The sequence below is a fragment of the Myotis yumanensis genome, unplaced genomic scaffold (genome assembly GCF_028538775.1).
Source record: "Myotis yumanensis isolate MYYU_CA2020_CCGP unplaced genomic scaffold, mMyoYum1.0.hap1 SCAF_1, whole genome shotgun sequence".
In the NCBI taxonomy this organism is placed as follows: domain Eukaryota; kingdom Metazoa; phylum Chordata; class Mammalia; order Chiroptera; family Vespertilionidae; genus Myotis; species Myotis yumanensis.
The window spans coordinates 1,143,182-1,157,418 of NW_027223752.1; the positions used below are offsets into that span (position 1 = coordinate 1,143,182).

Below are 14,237 nucleotides of genomic sequence, written 5' to 3' on the forward strand. Positions count from 1 at the left end.
GTGTTCCTGAGGGTGTCCGTGAGCTAAAATGTCAGTCGGAGTACAGGCGTGCTTCCTGGTGCGTCGCAGCCACGCCATTGGGCAGCCACAGCGACAGCTGGCTCCAGGGCAGCGGGTGGCGCAGTGGGCGGGGCTGCCTGGTTGGGCCTCTTGCTCCTGCTGTGGTGGTGGGAGACTGGGCTGCCGCAGAACCCCTTTCCTGGGCGCTGCTGGGAGCCTGCGGCCCCCTGGCCCGCCATGTGGTTGGAGCTGAAGCCCTGCCCAGGGGCCTGGGGCCTCACAGCGCCCTCCTCCTGCAGGTGGTGGAGGTGGGGCACTTCTGGGGGTACAGGATCGACGAGAAGAACGCCATGATTCTGAAGAAGCTGACGGCAGAGATCAAGCGCCTGAAGCTGGCGCCCTTGGCCGTCCACCCGCACCCGGACCTGGTCTGCCTGGCGCCTTTTGCCGACTCCGATGAGCGCAGCTACTTCAGGGCGCAGATCCTGTACGTGTCGGGGAGTTCTGCCGAGGTGCGTCTGCTGCCGTCGCTCGGGGAGGGACCCGGGCACAGTTCAGGCAGAGTCCTCGCCCGAGTGGAAATGAAATAGGAAATAATGAGAGTTAGGCAAGCGGCCCGGCGGGAAGTGCTCTCCCTCCGGGACACATGGGAGCTCGCTCCCAGAGTCCTGCGGGGTGGAGCAGGGGCGCGTGCACCGCCCTGGCTGACACGTGGACATGGGGGGGACAGCGCTGGCCTCGCACTAGCGTGTGCCCCTCTTCACCCTGTAGGTGTTTTTCGTGGACTATGGCAACAAGTCTCATGTGGACCTGGGCCTGTTAATGCAGGTCCCCAGCCAGCTTCTCGAGCTTCCGTTCCAGGTGGGGCGGGCTCCTGTGCGGTGGGCCGGGAGGCGGGCCGAGGCTGGAGCGGGAGGGGCTGGTTCTGTGACACCAGCCAAACTGGGCCTCTGCTTTTTCCTAAAAACGTATCGCTGTAGGTGTTTTTGCCAGTGTTGTTTTGGAAGTGAGCTAAAATATACGGATGGCCCTAACCGGTTTGGCTCAGTGGATAGAGCGTCGGCCTGCGGACTGAAGGGTCCTGGGTTCGGTTCCGGTCAAGGGCATGTACCTTGGCTGCGGGCACATCCCCAGTGCGGGGTGTGCAGGAGGCAGCTGATCGATGTTTCTCTCTCACCGATGTTTCTGACTCTCTATCCCTCTCCCTTCCTCTCTGTAAAAAATCAATAAAATATATTTTAAAAATATATGTACGGATGGTTTCGTACTTGGTACAAGGTTTCTGGTCACATTGAAACCAGGGAGACTTCCGGTGGCCGGAGACAGCCGGACCCACAGTCTGTCCTGCTGAGACAGTCCTTCTGCACCTGCATTGCTGCTGAGGAACGAACGCACGCCCCTCCCCCTGGAGCCTCACTTAGCTCGGGTGCTTTTTCATTGGTTATGGAGAGGAAGGGAGAGGGAGAGAGAGATAGACATATCCATGTGAGAAGAATCACCGATCCGCTGCCTCCTGCACGCCCCCCACCGGGGACCAGCCCAAAATCTGGACTTGTTCCCCAACCAGGAACAGAGCTAGTGACCTGGTTTATGGGACCAGCTCAACCACTGAGCCACACGGGGCGGGCTAGAGTGGGTTTACCAGAGCGCTGTGACTCACAGGGCAGACCCTTGGGGTGGCTGGCTCATTGACCTGGCCTGCCCTGCCCTTGCCCGCAGGCGCTGGAGTTCAAGGTCTGCAGGCTGCGCCCCTCGGCGAGGTCCCTGGTGTGCGGCGAGCACTGGAGCGGAGAGGCCAGCCGGCGCTTTGCTGCCCTGGTCAGCGGCCGCGCGCTGCTCGTCAAGGTCTTCTCTGTGGTGCACAGCGTCCTGCACGTGGACCTGTACCTGTCCTCGGGGCTGCAGGACTTCGTCAACGTCAGGGATGTGCTCATCGAGGAGGGCCACGCCGAGCTGGCCGAGGAGTGCTACGAGTCCCGGGTGCGCACAGGGTGGGGGCGCGGGGTGCCTCCTGTTAGGACCTGAGCTGCCCTCTTGGGTCAGCGAGGTTTCTCAGAGACTATGGTGGCGGTGGTTGGTTTCCTATCATTCAAGCATTTAAAGTGTGAAAATCCTTTCTGCAGCTGTTCCTCTTGGTCTGCGGGTTAGAGGGGCGCTTCCCAGGCTGCTGTTGCAGGCGGGGTTTCATCCTGTGACCCTGCCGGAGAGGAGGGGTGGGTGGGCCGTGAGGGAGAGCTGCCCATCTGTGGACACACTTCCAGTCCTGGTGACATCCCCAGGCAGACGGCGCTCTCCACCCTCCTGGCTCTCCACCCTCCTCGCTCTCCACCCTCCTCGCTCTCCACCCTCCTCGCTCTCCAGCGCTGGTGGTGGAAGGCCGGGCAGGCGTGGGCCGAGCCCTCTGGAAGCTGGTCCCACTACTTGTGTCTTTGGTAGAATTACCTCCGGACACCTCGATCCCGGAGATGAGCTAGGGCAGTGGTCGGCAAACTGCGGCTCGGCAAACCACGGCTCGAGAGCCACATGCGGCTGTTTGGCCCCTTGAGTGTGGCTCTTCCACAAAATGCCGACTTCTGCATATGGGCCACGAAGACTCAGTTGCACTGTACGTGCGCGCCTGCACGTGGTATTTTGTGGAAGAGCCACACTCAAGGGGCCAAAGAGCCGCATGTGGCTCGCGAGCCGTGGTTTGCCGACCACGGAGCTAGGGAGAGGTCATGCCTAAGAAGCACTTGGATTAATTTGGGATAAAGGGCTTTTCATACCGACTTCTCTTGTAGTAAAACGTGCTTTCCTCATTTTGTCCAGCAAAGCCACGAAGCTCTCAAGGGTCTCTTTTCCAAATCAGAACACGTAACGGACATGTGTGTGCCGTCCCCCACGAAGGATAGCGAGAAGCACCTGATCCGGGTCTTGCTGGACAGCTTTTCCTCCAACAAGCTGGGGCCCCCAAACCACAAGGTACCTCCTGACCTTGCGCTGCCCACCCCAGGGGGGGCTCGGGAACGACCGTTCTCCTGGCTCCAGCCCCTTCCCCTGGGAGCCTGTTACCAAGAGAAACCGGGGTTCGCTGTAGGGGACGCTTGGACTCGTCTTTCTCAAACACAAGTCATAAGTGCATGTCACTCATTTTTGTTACTCCTCGCCTGAGGACGTGTTTTCCTTGGCTTTTCAGAGAGAGAGGAAGGGAGGGAGGGAGATGGAGAGAGAAACATTGATGAAGGGAGACACAGTGGTTGTCTCCCACCCACACGCCGACTGGGGGTGGGGAGCGAACCACAACCCAGGCGCGTGCCCTCGACCGGGAATTGAACCCGAGACCCTTCAGTGTGCGGGCTGACACTCAACCACTGAGCCACCAGCAGGGCTAGGCTTTTTTTTAGACCAACCTTTCCACAGGTGAGCTGGCTTGTGTATCGGGGGAGGAAACAGCGCCAGTTGGGGTCCTGCGGCCAGCCTGTGGGGAGAGGGCGCCCGCCCTGTCCTGTCGGGGTCCGCCTCTCCTGTGCCACCTGCACTGCGCCCCGGCCTGCCCACGCTGCGCTGGGCGCTGCAGGAGAGGACGCCCCGGGGCTGGCGTGCTCACATGGCCTGTGGGCAGAGGCGAGGGAGGAGTGGTCTCCTCCGGGATCCTGCCGGGGAGTCAGACAGGGACCTTTTTGTTGATCTCAGAGAGGAAGTGGGGGGAGAGACGGAAACATCAATGGTGAGAGAGGATCATTGATGGGCTGCCCCCTGTACGCCCCCTACTGGGGATCGAGCCCGCAACCCGGGCCTGTGCCCTGACCTCCAGGTTCATAGGCCGATGCTCAACCACTGAGCCACGCCGGCGGGCGCATCTTTCTTTTTTTAAAATAGAGCTGACTTTTGGGTTTAAAATGCATGTTAAGGGGTATCTTGCTTCCTGGTAACGTGTGTGTTGTGTGCACAGGCAGTACTTCACGGGCCTTTTAATCCCTACGAGCTGAAGTGTCACAGTTTGACCAGAATATCCAAGTTCAGGTACGATTTGCTCGTTCCTGTGGGCATTCACTCTTGCTCCCATGTGTACAGAGCTCGTCAGAAATGGCTCTCCTGCACCCTACCATGTGGGCGCTGTTCCGTTTTCTAACTGTCCCAGTCTCTCTCCTTCTCCCTCCTTCCCTCCTTCCCTCCCTCCTTCCCTCCCTCCCTCCCTTCCTTCCTCCCTCCTTCTCTCTGATCTGAAAGCCATTCTGTGTAAGATGTTTTTGAGTATTTTCCATCGAAGACTTTTGTTTTTTTCTCTTCTTATTGTTGTTATTCATTCAGCAAACCTGGGACTGCCCCCGGGTTCTGAGAACTGCACAGTTGGGGGGTCAGTGTGAACAAATGCAGTCGGTGACCTCCCAAATATGTTGGGTCCAGTGTGGGGTACGCAGGAGAAAGCAGTCATTACACGGCAGGTGATGAGGGTCTTGGGGGGCCACAGCATTCAGAACGCACCGGGAGGGCCCCCCACACAGGCAGGTTTTCCAGAGAACTTGAGGCCTCACGGGTGCAGGCGGCCAAGGTGTGTGGTGGGGGAGGTGAGGGCGCAGGGGTGAGGCCTCCCTGGAGAGAGTGCACTAGTGGAGGCGGGAGTCGGGTGGGGAGCAGAGGGGCTGCAGAGCTGGTTTGAGGTCGGGTGCCCGGGGGCAGCCCTACTGCGTGCATTTTTCTGTGGTCACTTTGGCTGCAAGGGAAGCCCTGGCTCCTCCGGCCCTGGGCCCAGCAGCACAGGCCCCGCCCGGGATCTTGTGGAAGTGGGAGCTCCCGCCAGGCCTGCTCCTCAGCCTTCGCCCCACGCGGCCAGGGCACCTGCGGCGGGCGCTCAGTGGTGGGCGCTGGGTTTTGGGGGAAAGGGCCCCGGGAAGGAGCACACAGAGGCCAGTCGCTGTCACCTGGTGGGGCATGTGGACACACGGCATCCAGGGCTGGGCCCAGAGCCCCCGCTCTCGCTCTCCCGAGCTTGTGGGTGTGGCGTCCGCAGGATGATGGGGAGGGACCCGCCGAAGGCCGCTCCCCACCGGGCGTTTCCTCTTCATGTCCCTCCCGGGGGTGGCTGCCTGGGGTGCAGGTGGGGGCCTCCAAGGTCGGGAGGAGAGGCGGAGTCTGCGGCGAGTGGACATTGGGCGCTGTCAGCACGTGGGTGATACTGACGCCAGGGAGTGGGTGCGATCACTGAGGGGGGGAGGGAGAGGGGCAGTGGTGCAGGGGAGGGGTTCAGAGGGGACGCAGTGTTCCCTGTGCTCCCTGCCTCTGTGCGGGGGACCCGTCACGGGTGGGCACCCACACGCCCAGGCGGGACCCACAGCACCTGTGCCCTCCTTCCAGGCGCGTTTGGATTGAGAAGGAGAGCATCAACTCGGTGGCCATCAGCGACAGCCCCGAGGACCTGCACCAGAGGGTGCTGGTGGCAGCCTCGCTTTCCGTCAATGCGACTGGTGAGTGCGGCTGTGCCCCCTCCCTGCTCCTCCCCCTCCCTGCTCCTCTCCCCTCCCTGCTTCCCCTCCCACCCCCCCCACCGCTCCTTCTGGCTCCCTGTCCTGGGGCTGGTGCAGGTGTGTGGTCCTGTGGTCAGGCTGCTCCCTGAGCAGTGGGCAGAGGCAGGTCTGAGAGAGGGAGCCTCGGCCTCCCCTGTCCCAGAAGCAGCTGCCCCCTCCCTCTTCCCCGCTGGGTTGCACAGGGGAGCATCTAGTCGTGGCCCTGCAGACCGGCTGCCTAGTGAGGAGGAAGGGAGAGAAGGCCCCGAGCAGAGGTCACTGGACTGAGGCTGGGACAGGCGTCTGTCTGCAGGGCTGTGGGACCGGCCACGGGGGCCCTGGGCTGCGGGTGTGACTGTGGGGCCAGGGTAGCAGTGGGGCTCTGACAGGGACCCTCGCACCTGTCCACAGGGTCCACCATGCTGCTGAGGGAGACGTCGCTGCTGCCGCACATCCCCGGCCTGCCCGCCCTGCTCAGCATGCTGTTCGCCCCGGTGATGGAGCTCAGGTACCTCAGGCCTCTGATGGGAACCGGGCGGCAGAGAAGGTGATTGCCGCAAACCGGCTGCAACGCACCTGCTGCTGGCGGACGCCCTATCCTTGTGGGCGCCCTGTGCTGGCGGGAGCCCTGTCCTTGTGGGCGCCCTGTCCTTGTGGGCGCCCTGTCCTTGTGGGCGTCCTGTGCTGGCGGGAGCCCTGTCCTTATGGGCGCCCTGTGCTGGCGGGAGCCCTGTCCTTATGGGCGCCCTGTGCTGGCGGGAGCCCTGTCCTTATGGGCGCCCTGTGCTGGCGGGAGCCCTGTCCTTATGGGTGCCCTGTCCTTATGGGCGCCCTGTGCTGGCGGGAGCCCTGTCCTTGTGGGCGCCCTGTGCTGGCGGGAGCCCTGTCCTTGTGGGCGCCCTGTGCTGGCGGGAGCCCTGTCCCTATGGGCGCCCTGTGCTGGCGGGAGCCCTGTCCCTATGGGTGCCCTGTGCTGGCGGGAGCCCTGTCCTCATGGGCGCCCTGTGCTGGCGGGAGCCCAGTGCTGGCGGGAGCCCGGTGCTGGCGGGCCAGGAGCCTCGGAGACCATTGGTGTCTGTGCCTGGACCTGGTTGAAGGCAGCTCGGGGCTCGGGCAGGTCCACGCAGCCTCTAGGAGTGTGAAGGAAACGGGCAGAGGAGACGGGTGTGGAGCCGCCACGTGGCTCTGACGCCGTGTGATGGCTGCACTGGGGTTAGTGGCTTGAGAGAGTGGCTCGAAGTCTAGCAGCCAGTTGTCAGCAGGAACCCAGGCAGTGCCACTCGGGGTGCCCCTTCTCCGCAGCCTCGCTGAGGAGGTGCGTGGGGGACCTCGGAGGCGGGGGAAGCTGCGGGGGCAGACGCAGCCGTCTCCCCTGCCGAGCGGGAGGGGGAGGGCTCTGGGCGGTGGTCGGTCACTGTGTCGTTTATGACTGTGCACACCCCCGCTTGTGATGTGGTCACGGAAGAGAGCAGGCACTGGGCCGCGCGGCTGCACCGGGGCTGGCAGGACCCCGTGACCTCGGGGTCAGCTCCGTCCTCATGGAAGCAGCGCCAACCCTGCCTCGCCCTTAGGGTCGACCAGGAGGGGAAGAGCTACACCGGAGTCCTCTGTGGCCTGGGGTGGAACCCGACCACCGGGGCGCCCATCCTGCCCGAGCACGACATGGAGCTGGCCTTCGACGTGCAGTTCAGCGTGGAGGACGTGGTCGAGGTGAGGCTGCCTCCTGTTGCCCCCTCCCCCCGCAGCGGTCTGCGCTTCTGTTCTGCTTGGACGCCTGACAGTGCGCAGCAGGGGCTCGCTGTGGGACGCAGAAGGGACAGCTCTTCATGAGATAGAAGCAGCCGGGCCCCACGCAAGCTGTAGGATAGTGATTCCCAAAGTGGGCGCTACCGCCCCCTGGTGGGCACTGCAGCGATCCAGGGGGGCGGTGATGGCCACAGGTGCATTTGTTTTAACTTTTTTTGTATTACCTTTCTATTCTGAGTTCAATAAATAGTTTCATAATTTCAAACTTCAATGTTTCTAATTTACACCTTTCTTTGCTATATTTTACGAAAAAGGTAGAAACATTAATACATATATCTTTCTGTTTAATTGCTATTAAAGTTTAAAAAAAATTAATTTCCAGGGGGCGCTGAGTAATATTTTTTTTGGAAAGGGGGCGGTAGGCCAAATAAGTTTGGGAACCACTGCTGTAGGGTTTTGTGCACATGACCTGCTAGGCTCCCTCAGGGGCTCCCGCACCCCGCACCACACAGATCCCATGCCAATATCGCACGTAGAGCAAGAGGCGGGCCTGCGATCCGGGAAGGCTGAGCTGTGTGCTCACAGCCACGTGGGGCTCAAGGTGGAGACAGGCTTAGGAAGCGTCTTATGCTAAGCGGAACCTTTCTTGCTGATTTTAGCTTCTTTTTTGTTACTGTTTCTTAAGTTATGGCTGTGGAAGTGACTTGTGTCTGTAATTTGCTGGGAGACGTTGGTGTTGGGGGGGAGGGTGGCTCCGGGCGGTGCTGAGCAGGAGCTGGAGGGAGCTCAGCTGCCCCAGGGCCACTGAGTGCTCCCGCCCCTTTCTCTGCAGATCAACATCCTCAGGGCCGCGATCAACAAGCTGGTGTGCGACGGGCCCAACGGGGCCAGGCACCTGGGCCCAGAACGGGTCGCGCAGCTGCAGGACAGCGTCCGCCAGAAGCTCCTGGGGTGAGTGGTGCGCTCACCTCCAGTCTCCAGCGGGCTGGGCCCTCCCAGGAGTTTGGGGTGCGAGAGGCTGGTCACGCGGTGACTGACGCTCCAGGGCTGAGGCGGCCTCTAGAGGTCCCGGCTCGCTGACACCAGCTCCCTGGGGAGCAGCCGCCTGTGACTGTGTCAGTAGGACCGGGCAGGAGCTAGGGGGCACCCTCACGTGGGGTGATTGGAGGAAAATGGAACCAAGGGAGCCTTTCAAAGCGCAGTGGGCAGCGGGTCCCTTAGGGGCAGGGCCTGCAGGCTGAGCTCGGCCTCTGTGAGCCTCCCCAGGAAGGAGGTCAGGGACAAGCACCCTGACCCCCCTCTCGCCACTGCCTGGACCCCCAAGGCCAGACCCAGCCAGACCCGGGGCTGGTGGCAGGTCCCTCCGCGCCCGAGACAGCGCCCTGAGCTGCGCGAGCCGGCGGCGTGTATCCCGCATTGGGTGGGCGTTGTAGCTGTGGGCACTGTGCTGGGTGGTGTAGCGCTGGGAGCAGCTGGAGAGGCTGGTTCTGGTTCTCTTTCCTCGCTGCTCCTCATGAAAACACTTCTGCATGAACGTGTGTGACGTTCACATGTCACAGGTAAGGTAGCCTGTGAGGTGCGCAGGGCACGTATGTGCGCAGGGAGAACCGCCGTGGCCGGTACCGGTCAGAGTCGTGCTTGGGTGTCCCCACTGGTCACCATGCTTGGGCAGAGGCGTGGGCGTGGGGCCTGCCGCGCCCTGAGCCTGCTCTGCGTGCCGTGGCTGTAGTGTCCCGGGCATAACAGACTGCGCTTTGACCTTTGAAACTCATTGCGGTTGCAATTCCGCGGGAAGGTGTAGGGTTGACTCTTTCGGAAAAGCGCAGTGGGTGACTCGTCCTTTTTTAACTTCTAGTTTGTTCTGTCACCTGAAACCGAGGGCGAGAACGGTCCCTAAGTGGCCCGACAAGCCGTACGAGTGGAACCAGGTGAGTGGCGGCGGCCCGAGAGCAGGCGGCTGGTTATGGAGGCCGCGCAGACCCCCGTTTCTGGATGGGACACTCCGCCCGGTCCTGCCCTGGGGCTGTCGGGGCGCTGGCTGTCCCCGTACACTGGCTCCCCGTCACAGCCACCTCCCGGGTGAGCCAGCAGCCATTCACTCGCACGGTCTCAGAGGCCGGAGGCTGGGAAGGGGCCGGTGCGGTGCGGACCCTGCTCCTGCCCTTGCACAGCCACCCTCGAGCTGTGTCCCACCCGCACCACCTCGTCCAGCCCTGGCCCCCTCCTGGCCTCATCTCATTGGGGTCTGGGCCTCCGCAGGGAACCTGGGGCCCAGCTCAGCCCATAGCATCGTGGCCTGGGCAGGGCCTCAGCACCTGGAAGGGCGGAGCACGGGGTACAATGTGGTGACGAGAAAAGGGCCCAGGGAGGGGTCTAAGCTGTAACTCTAGAGCCGGGTGTTGTGATGAAGGCAGCTGACCAGGCCCTCGCCCTCGGCCGTTCAGGGAGGAGGCCCCTCTCAGGGCCCCGTGCCTTCCCTCCATGCGCCCTTGACCAGCTTCGTCTCAGAGCCTCAGGGCCGCCCCGAGCCTGCTCTGCTGGGACAGGCTCTGCGGGACCTGGGCAGGGCCCAGCCACCCCCTGCCGTTTCCCGGGGGTGAAGCTCAGAGCAGAACTTCATTTTGAGGTTGATCAACATTTTAGAAAATGTGCTGCTTTGTATGTTTATAGTGAAGTCACTGTCACGTCACGTCACGTCCACACAGGAGCGTGGGGGAGCCCGAGGGAGGGCTCCGTGCTATACTCGAGGGATTTGAAGACTGGTGACCACAGCTGTGGGCTGATGTGGGAGAGGCGATCTGTAAACGCTGCTTGGAGACTCGCTCCTTCCCGCTGCTTCACGCCTGTGCGTGTGCGTGTTTTATCCCTCACTTGCTTTCCTCTGTGCCTAGTGCCGCGCCTGACGTGTCCTTTGTGCTGCAGGTGGACCCGAAGCTGGTCATGGAGCAGGCGGAGCGGGAGGGCGGCTGCGGCAAGAGCACCTTCCTGTACCAGCTGCACCGGCTGATCGTGCTCAGCTCCTAGCGCGGCGGGCGGCCCGGGCGGCCGGCGGCCACCTCCACCGCCTGTGTCTGAGCTCGGTCCCTGCCCTTTTCCCTGCCTTGGTGGGCAGGACAGCAGTCTTTCCGCCCCACGGGCAGGGCAGGAACCCAGCCTGTCTTTCCTGGAAACAGAATCTTCGAGGCGCTGGGTGGCTCTGAAAGACGCCCGGACGGAGAGCCGTGTCTGCTGTGACGGAGGCTCAGCAACCCCGTGCTCGCGTGTCCCCGCCAACCCCCCAACTCCCTGCCCCGCCCGCCACGGCCACGGCTGCTTCTCCAACCCTGTGGGGCTCCCAGTTCCGGTCCATGAGGGAACATGTCTAATGTCAGTGAAAGGATCTTCAGTTTTGTGTGATTTAGGCTTTTATTTAAGTTAAAATTCTTAGCTGGCATTTTGGAAATCAGAGATTACCTGGCTGTTGCATCTGTTAAGACAATAAAAGCATTAGACGCAGTTTCTGTTTCTGACATTTTTAAATCAGGAGACTGAAATGTATTTTATCCTAAAAAATCCAGTTGTAAAACCAATAAAGGAATATAGGTCTCTTTTTATTTTTTTTAAATGCTTTTATTGATTTCAGAGAGTGTAAGGGAGAGGGAGAGAGAGAGAAACAATGATGAGAAACATTGATCGGCCGCCTCCTGCAGCGCCCACACGGGATCGAGCCGGCACCCGGGCCTGTGCCCTGACGGGATCCCCCGGTGGGCAAGAGCCAGCTGCCCCTCTCGTGGCCACGGTTACAGGCTGTTCTTAGACAGGAGCTGCCTTTCAAAGAGGCCTCGCCAGCCGGCGTGGTTCAGTGGTGAGTGTGGACCTAGGAAGGAGGTCAGGGTTCGATTCCTGGTCAGGGCACATGCTCTGAGGGCTGGGGATCGAACCTGCAACCCAGGTACGTGCCCTTGACCCGAATCGAACCCGGGACCCTTCAATCCACAGGCCAGCGCTCTAACCACTGAGCACATGGCCAGGGCACGATGGGGATTCTTTGGAGGAGCCTTAAACGGGGGTTGCTTTTGGAGACCTGGAGTTGGAAACCGCCGGTCAGCGCTCACTGTCTTCCTGCTTCACTGGCTGTTTGGAGTGGGCTCTCCTACTTGGTTCCAGCTGCCAATTCCAGGGGAGGGGAGGGGAGGGGAGGGAGCGCTGTTTCCTCAGGAAGTGGGGCCTCAGGACGGGAGCACTGCCACCTGCTGCCTCTCAGCCCCGGGGTCGCTCGCTGCAGGACTGGGAGCTTCCCCACGAACTTGCAAGCTGTTGGCAGTAGGGACACGTCGTCGATGAGGAATTTCACCAAAGCAGGACTCCAGCTTGGCGGAAGCGTTTTTATGAACAACTTGGAGGATCGTCCCGTACGTGTGTGTGTGGTTGCTGGCTGGGTTTCCTCTAGACTCTAGAGTAACTCGTTTAACATAGAACTGGAAGACAGCGGTCTCCCTGTCCTCCCTGCCCACGTGGCCCTGCCTCGGAGGCGCTTCCCTTCGCGTTGTTTAAGGTGGAATTTGCGCGCAGGTCTGAGTCCTGGTTCGGTGGATTCCACTGAACCCACACCGTGCAGCTGCCGCGGGGTGACCCGCATGCACCACAGCAGTCCTGCCCACGCGCCCGCCGCTGTGGCCTCGCCTGCCGGGTGTCTGCGTTTGTGGACGTGGAGTCGGCCGCTCGCTCTCCTTCCTGCCGCAGCCTTTGCTCAGCACCAGGTATTGAGTTTCATTCATTCTACTGATGGGCCCGTTACGAATGAAACTGCTGTGAGCAAGCCTCATGGACAGACGGGCGACACCTGAGGTGGGCCTTGTGGGCCATCCAGCCGGTGGCGTTTACCTTCATACGCTAAGGGCCTGGAGCGCGTGCGCGTGGGCTCCCTGCTAGCTGGGGCCCTAGCCTCTCCTCCGCTGCTGCCTTCCCTTGCTGCCCCATCATGCTGGACCTGCCTCCTCCGGCTTTCAGGGGCGCAACGCCAGGCCTTGCCAGCAGAGGGCACTGGAGGACGGCACAGGGAGGGCCCTCCTGCTCCTTTCCTGCCTGAACCCCCTCGGTGTGGCCTTGTAGGAGTTTGTTCCTTCAGGATATGAGCCCTTTGCCAGACCTGTTTGTGACATTTCTTCCTGGTCTGTCTGTCTGACTCATTTACCGAGTTAAACACAGCGTTTTCCATCATAACCGATTGCAGGTGTTAGGGACATTCACACTATTGAGAGACAGTCTCCAGGACTCCCACCGCTGTCTGAAGCTCCCCGTGAAGAGGGCGCCCCCACCCTCCCCGCCCCGCCCCGCTCGGACTGGGTCCCCCTGTGCCTGGCTTCTTCCGACGCACAGGCCCCAGGTCCATCCTGTGGCACCGGGGCAGGTCCCCGAGGGCGCGCACACCACGGCTTCGTTCACCCTCACCCGTAAAGGACACGGCCCCGCCTCTTGGCTGCTGTGAGGGGCTGCTGTGAGCACGGGTGCACGTGTGTCCTCAGGACCCGCCAGTGCTTCTGGGCACATCGGGAGCGGGGCTGCTGAGTCAGAGGGAGCGTCCGAGCGTCCAGCCGTGATCGTGATCGGCTGCGGGGCTGGGAAATGCTGCTTTCCCGCTCTGTCCTTGTGTCCTTCGAGCACAGATGTTGTAAGCTGCTGTGTCCCATTTGTCTGTGTGCGTATCTTGCCTGTGCTTTTGGTGTCACATCCAATAAACCACTGCCAAGTCCAGTGCCGAAGAGCGGGTGAGCGAGCCCGTGGGCACAGGGAGCTGCCACCAGATGCAGCCGGAGCGGAAGTGGGCGGAGAGCAGCTGTGGCCCAGAGACCTGCGTCTGCCCAGGCACCCTCAGCCCTGGTCCCGCATCTGCCGCAGAAACGGTGCGGCCTGCACCCCCGGAGGAGCAGCACTGTTAGGGCAACACCAGAGCCCCGTCTCACGGCCGTGGTCGCGGGTGCCCGGGTCAGACCCGCAGGGAGAGCCCAAGGCAGATGCAGAGCAGGAGAGTGACAGGAGCTGCAGCCTGGACGGCCTGGGTCCGGGGAGGCCTGCACTGCCGCTCCCTCCCCCCCCTCCATCCCCCGCCGCCCATGTGTGGAAGCCCTGGTCCCAGCACCTCAGAATGCGACTGTGCTTGGAGACCAGGCCTCTGGGGGGGACTAGAGTAAATAGAGGCCGTGAGAGTGGGTCCCAGCCAGTCCGACCGGTGACCTTGTAAGAGGAGATGTGAACACAGACACCGGGGATCACGTGTAGGAGGGCCGTCCAGGCACCAAGGAGGGGCCTGGGGAGGAGCCCAGCCTGCGCCCAGACCTCAGACTCCAGCCTCCAGGACTGAGACACCGTCTGTGTAAGCTGCCCATCTGCCCTCCTGCTGGGGCTGCCAGAGCAAACTGATACAGACCCCCCACAAACTGATACAGACCCCCCACAAACTGATACCCCCCAGCAAACTGATACAGACCCCCGCAAACTAATACAGACCCCCCGCAAATTAATACAGACCCCCCACAAACTGATACAGACCCCAGCAAACTGATACAGACCCCCCACAAACTAGTACAGACCCCCAGCAAACCGATACAGACCCCCCACAAACTGATACAGACCCCCCACAAACCGATACAGACCCCCAGCAAACTGATACAGACCCCCCCACAAACTGATACCCCCCACAAACCGATACAGACCCCCCCAGCAAACGGATACAGACCCCCCACAAACCAATACAGACGCCCCCAGCAAACGGATACAAACCCGCCAGCAAACGGATACGGACCCCCCACAAACTAATACAGACCCCCCAGCAAACCGATACAGACCCCCGCCTGCTGGGGGGCTGGTGCCCAGGAGGGAGGCTCCATATCCGTCCACAAGGAGCCTGCGCTGCAGCTACTTTCTTCCTGGCTCTGCCCTGGGGTCCCCTTGGTCCCCTCGGGCCTCCTGGACGGGGTGCAAGGGGCGGGCTGTGGTCTCTGCCCATGCCCGGCCCCCATCGAGTGGACA

At 61.8% G+C, this 14,237-nt stretch overlaps 1 protein-coding gene across 1 annotated transcript in view; it reads left to right on the forward strand.

Annotated features, from left to right (window-relative positions):
• The window catches only part of TDRD9 (tudor domain containing 9), a 53,395-nt gene extending 43,142 nt beyond the window's left edge, over positions 1-10,253 (forward strand). The window contains exons 26-36 of the mRNA XM_070411770.1: positions 300-512; positions 772-861; positions 1,720-1,980; positions 2,809-2,961; positions 3,932-4,002; positions 5,335-5,444; positions 5,895-5,991; positions 7,055-7,193; positions 8,062-8,180; positions 9,085-9,157; positions 10,152-10,253. Coding sequence (XP_070267871.1) covers positions 300-512; positions 772-861; positions 1,720-1,980; positions 2,809-2,961; positions 3,932-4,002; positions 5,335-5,444; positions 5,895-5,991; positions 7,055-7,193; positions 8,062-8,180; positions 9,085-9,157; positions 10,152-10,253 — 1,428 coding nt within the window. The remainder of the gene's footprint in view (positions 1-299; positions 513-771; positions 862-1,719; positions 1,981-2,808; positions 2,962-3,931; positions 4,003-5,334; positions 5,445-5,894; positions 5,992-7,054; positions 7,194-8,061; positions 8,181-9,084; positions 9,158-10,151) is intronic.
• Positions 10,254-14,237: the final 3,984 nt, after the last annotated feature.